Source organism: Hordeum vulgare, chromosome 7H, assembly GCF_904849725.1.
Source record: "Hordeum vulgare subsp. vulgare chromosome 7H, MorexV3_pseudomolecules_assembly, whole genome shotgun sequence".
Classification (NCBI taxonomy): Eukaryota; Viridiplantae; Streptophyta; class Magnoliopsida; order Poales; family Poaceae; genus Hordeum; species Hordeum vulgare.
Window position 1 is genome coordinate 3,832,910 of NC_058524.1, and position 5,740 is coordinate 3,838,649.

The 5,740-nt window shown below is 49.2% G+C and overlaps 1 protein-coding gene across 1 annotated transcript; it reads left to right on the plus strand.

Moving 5' to 3' along the window:
• On the plus strand, positions 1-1,883 carry LOC123407904 (UDP-glycosyltransferase 86A1-like). The gene has a single exon (XM_045101144.1). The coding sequence runs from the start codon at positions 4-6 to the stop codon at positions 1,708-1,710; it is 1,707 nt and encodes a 568-aa protein (XP_044957079.1). The 5' UTR covers positions 1-3; the 3' UTR covers positions 1,711-1,883.
• The last annotated feature ends 3,857 nt before the right edge of the window (positions 1,884-5,740 follow it).

The following is a 5,740-nucleotide window of genomic DNA, read 5'->3' on the forward strand; positions in this document are numbered from 1 at the left end:
CACATGTCACATGGCATGTGGGCCCGCGGAGCATTTTGTCTCGTTTACCCACTCTCTGTCGGATGCTCGGACTCATGTGCGCACGCCGACGACCGCGGCCATGGATCCCAGCGCCTCATCATCCATCGGTATATCTACTACTACGTGCCACCGTCGTCCTCAACCTCCCTCCCTCCCTACCTACCGATCACGCACGCGCACCACGGGCAGGTCCAACCAACACACATGGGGCACGAGATGGTGGCATCCAACGGCGCCGGCGGCGGCCGGAGGACGACGAAGCCGCACGCCGTGGTGATCGCGTACCCGTACCAGGGCCACGTGATCCCCGCGGCGCACCTCGCGCTGCGGCTCGCCGCGCGCGGCTTCGCCGTCACCTTCGTCAACACCGAGTCCGTGCACGAGCAGACCGCGCGCGCCCTCGGCGTCGACCGCCACCGCTACGACATCTTCGCCGGCGCACGCGCCTCGGCGGAGGCGCTCGACGTGCGGTACGAGCTGGTCAGCGACGGTTTCCCGCTCGCCTTCGACCGCTCGCTCAACCACGACCAGTTCAAGGAGGGCGAGCTGCACGTGCTCGCCGCGCACGTCGAGGAGCTGCTCCGCCGCGTCGTCGTCGACCCGGCCTCCACCTGCCTCGTCGCCGACACCTTCTTCGTGTGGCCGGCGACTCTCGCCAGGAAGTTGGGCATCCCGTACGTGTCCTTCTGGACGGAGCCGGCCCTCATCTTCAACCTCTACTACCACATGGACCTCCTCGCCGCGCACGGCCACTTCAACTCCTCCAAGGGCCCGCCGCGGAAGGACACCATCACGTACGTCCCCGGCGTGCCGGCGATCGAGCCGCACGAGCTCATGTCGTACCTGCAGGACACGGACGTGACCAGCGTGGTGCACCGCATCATCTTCAAGGCCTTCGACGAGGCCCGGCGCGCCGACTACGTGCTCTGCAACACGGTGGAGGAGCTGGAGCCGTCGACCGTCGCCGCGCTGCGCGCCGAGAAGCCCTTCTACGCCGTGGGCCCCATCGGGTTCCCCCGCGCCGGTGGCGACGCCGGCGTCGCCACCTCCATGTGGGCCGAGTCGGACTGCTCGCAGTGGCTGGACGCGCAGCCGGCGGGCTCCGTGCTCTACATCTCCTTCGGCAGCTACGCGCACGTCACCCGGCAGGAGCTGCAGGACATCGCGGCCGGGGTGGTCGGCAGCGGCGCCAGGTTCCTGTGGGCGATGCGGCCGGACATCGTGAGCTCCGACGACCCGGACCCGCTGCCGGAGGGCTTCGCGGCGGCCTGCGCCGGGCGCGGCCTGGTGGTGCCATGGTGCTGCCAGGTGGAGGTGCTCGCCCACGCCGCGCTGGGCGGATTCCTGACGCACTGCGGCTGGAACTCGGTGCTGGAGAGCGTGTGGGCAGGCGTGCCCATGCTCTGCTTCCCGCTGCTCACGGACCAGTTCACCAACCGGCGGCTCGTGGTGCGCGAGTGGCGCGTCGGCGTGCCCATCGGTGACCGCGGCAAGGTGTTCGCCGACGAGGTGGCGGCAAGGATCCAGGGGGTCATATCCGGCGAGGAGGGACAGCAGCTCCGGCAGGCGCTGAAGAAGGTGAGGGCCAAGCTCAAGGCCGCCGTGGCCCCCGGCGGGTCGTCGCAGAGGAGCTTCGACGACTTCGTCGACGAGCTCACCGGCCGTTGCGGACGTACATTGATGAGCTAAACCGATCCGATCGGATCCCATCGGCGGCCTGCATCTCAATCATTCAATGCATTGTAGTATCCTAGGGAGTAAGTGCTCATGATCTTGCATGTTGAGCTGGATGTTGGTTGCTCCTTTTTTCCTCCGATCCACTATACTACCTGCTGCTATAATTAAACGACATTCCAAGTAAATTGTCATCGTTCGATTGTCGTGCAAGTAAAAGTTTCATTGTTCATGGTTGGTGGAGTGTACCATGTGCATTTTCCACAAAAGTGTTGATCATGGCACTAGCGACTTCACGAGCAAACAAAAACAAAGGGGGAAAGAACAATGATATTTGTAAGAACTTCTTCGGCCATGACTTACAAATTCGGACCCTCAAACACCCACGACGCTACCGGTCAGTGATCGGAGGTGTCCCTTATTTGTCGGTCCAGACAGTCATACTTAAAAAGAATCATATATCCGGTCATTTTGCACGTGATTGATGGAGAGGAACACAAAGAACGAAAAAAAAGAACAAAGAAAAGAAAAATGTGGTCCGGGATGGAGTCGCGTTTTATGTGACGGACTGACCGGACACGTCCGCGAGCCTTCATATCCTCCCCATATTTGTGATGGATATGATGGTTCGCGTACAGTCCGGGCATATATGGACGATATGAGGGGTCCGGTTGGTCACTTTTTTCCTTTTTTTTTCTCCTGTCCCGTCACTAATCGAACGCGCCAACGGGCATATGAAGGATCATTTGAGGGGTCCGGTTGGTCACTATTTTTCTTTTTTCTTCTGTCTGGTCACTGATCGAACGCGCCTACGGGCATATGAAGGGTCATTTGAGGGGTCCGGTTGGTCAACTTTTTTCCTTCTTTCTCCTGTCCGGTCACTGATCGAACGCACCTGCGGGCATATGAAGGGTCATTTGAGGGGTCCGGTTGGTCACTTTTTTCCTTCTTTCTCCTATCCGGTCACGGATCGAACGCGCCTACGGGCATATGAAGGGTCATTTGAGGGGTCCGGTTGGTTACTTTTTTCCTTCTTTCTCCTGTCCGGTCACTGATCGAACGCGCCTGCGGGCATATGAAGGGTCATTTGAGGGGTCCGGTTGGTCACTTTTTTCCTTCTTTCTCCTATCCGGTCACGGATCGAACGCGCCTACGGGCATATGAAGGGTCATTTGAGGGGTCCGGTTGGTTACTTTTTTCCTTCTTTCTCCTGTCCGGTCACTGATCGAACGCGCCTGCGGGCATATGAAGGGTCATTTGAGGGGTCCGGTTGGTCACTTTTTTCCTTCTTTCTCCTATCCGGTCACGGATCGAACGCGCCTACGGGCATATGAAGGGTCATTTGAGGGGTCCGGTTGGTTACTTTTTTCCTTCTTTCTCCTGTCCGGTCACTGATCGAACGCGCCTGCGAGCATATGAAGGGTCATTTGAGGGGTTCGACTGTAGATGCTCTAAGGTACCGGTTTTACAAAAACTTTATTGTTTTGCTAAGTCCCAGTAGACTGAGACTTCACTATGTCTCAATCGATGGTATATGCCTTTGATCCTGCATGGATATTTTTTTTTCTTTTCTTATTCTTATATACGATGTCACTTCATTGAAACTTGGTTAAATCTTAGTCGACTAAGATCTATCCACACCCAAAAGTTTACGCATCGGTTCAATCGGATAAGGATATGCTAAAAGCAGAGGAGCTTCGACGAGTCCGGCGACCCACCGTTTGTGGTGGACGTAATTAAGTTGAGTTGAGCATGCATTTTAATCATTCAGTGTATCCTAGAGAGTTCATAATGCATGTTCTTGATGTTGATCTTAAATCCTTCTTTTTTGTTATCCACTGCTCACACAAATCATATTGTATGTTAAGTTGCACAATCAAAAATTTCACCTAAATTTCCACTATACCTACCTACTATATGGTGGCAGCAAAACAAAATTCCAAGCAAATTATCATCGTAGTGTTTCATTGTTCATGTGGTTGGTGGATTGTTACCATATGCATTTTCCACGGAGCTTTTAAAAAATGACAGTAGCAAGCAAGGGGGCATATGTGGGCACACACAACCCCACCAAAAAACAAAATGGAATAAAAGCAAGTGGGGTGAACCTTTCTATGGGTGGAGAACAAAAACAAGTGGACAACAAAACCCAACCATCATCAAATGGAAAACAAAAATGCTAGCATTACTAGCTAGGACCGATGATTGGGTTCTAGGAAGCTTCTGATTGGGCAAGCGTGCATGAGATTGTCGGCGAAAACTATGATTTCCATTGCTTTGAACCTCCGTTGCAAACTGAAGAGTGAAGAGCTATGCTCCAGCATGTGGCTTGTTCTGACGACGACGGTGGTTGCTCGTTGGTTCGATATAATTTTAATTATGTTTGAAATGTTTTGTACTTTTGATGAATAACAATAATATATTTCTTTTTCACATAAAAACCACATCCAGAGCTGAGGCTTTGTTTAGGAGCACACTCTGGTTGCATAGGATGCCAAGTCCTGGCTTTGTATTATTATTATTATTCGTCGTATATAATTTTTTGGGGATATTATTCTACATAATTGCTTGTGTGGTGGTCATGCATGTGCATGATCGGTGGCCAGCCACCAAGTCCTTCCTTGCATTGCATAGGTGGCATGGCAGCAACATTGTGGGCCCCACGTCCTTGCTTTCATTTTTGGAGTCGTGCCGACATGGACAATCACGCTTGCATGCATGCATGCATGCATCGATTGAAAGCACACATCACCATCACAAACTGTTGCATGCATGCATCCACAGGACACACACGTCATCATCACAAATTGTCGGGTGCATGAACACGCGTGTGTATACTACTAAGTACTCCCTCCGTCTCAAAATAACTGTCTCAAACTTAGTACAACTTTGTATTAGAGCTAGTATAAAATTGAGACAGTTATTTTGGGACGGAGGGAGTACAAAACATGTACCCCTCTTCCGTTTCTTTACTGTGCATATAATTTTTGTCTAAGGTCAAACCTTGTAAACTTTGAGTGACACTGTAAGAGAAAATATTAACATTCACAAAATAAAATACATATCATTGGATGCATCATGAAACTAGTTTGCATACCATATAACTTTAGTGTTGAACATGTGTCCAAGTTTTTCAATATAAATTTGATCAAACTTTATAAATTTTGACTTCAGACAAATTTCATATACAAAGTAAAAAAGGAGGGAGTGTCTTCATTGGTACTCCCTCTTTTTTTACATACAAGGTCACAAACTTAAATTATGGATCTCAAGATAATATTTAATATATATTTTGCAAATCAATATTTTTTTTTTACTGCGATCATTAATACACCGCATGCATGCAAGAGAAATGAATGAAAGATGTAGCTAAATGTCATTACGGCTACATGCATACAAGTATTAAACAAGTTACTTGTATGAAAAAACATCATTATTTTTTCCTCGATGAGCATTGATGACCTTGTATAGTTATAAACTGTATATTTTATAATGACCTCGTATAAGTAAATGGAGGGACTAGTATATATAAGACATCATGGCAGGAAACATGGCCGGAAACACGCTACTGAAGAATCTCCAAACAACAGAATTGTCATAAAAGAACTAATTTTGTACTCTCTCTGTCCCAAAATAAGTGTCGCAGATTTAATATTAAATTAGTATAAATTTTGAACTAGATCAATGACACTTATTTTGGGACGGAATAGAAACGTAGCAACTTTTTTTCACATATGATGTGGTTGTGCTTTGTAGTGAATATTAATAGCTAAAATACTACCTCCGTCACGGTTTAAAAGACGTGTTTGGAAGTTCACTGGAACCTAGTTGATTATTAATTGGTTGTGAGATAAGCTAAAAAATAGCATTCACACTACGCATGCATATAAAAGTAGTAGTACAACGGAGTATTAATTAGCTGTTATGAGTAAATGCAATGCGTCTTAAACCTTGTCTATTGCGAAAATGCACGTAAATTTAACCGTGCCTTCTAAACCGTGACGAAGGGTGTAGATAATTTTACATTGAATTGTAAAATTGTCAT

What these genes read in the sequence shown, in the direction of transcription:
- LOC123407904 (XM_045101144.1), top strand. Translation starts at nt 4, where the DNA reads ATGTCACATGGCATGTGGGCCCGCGGAGCATTTTGTCTCGTTTACCCA.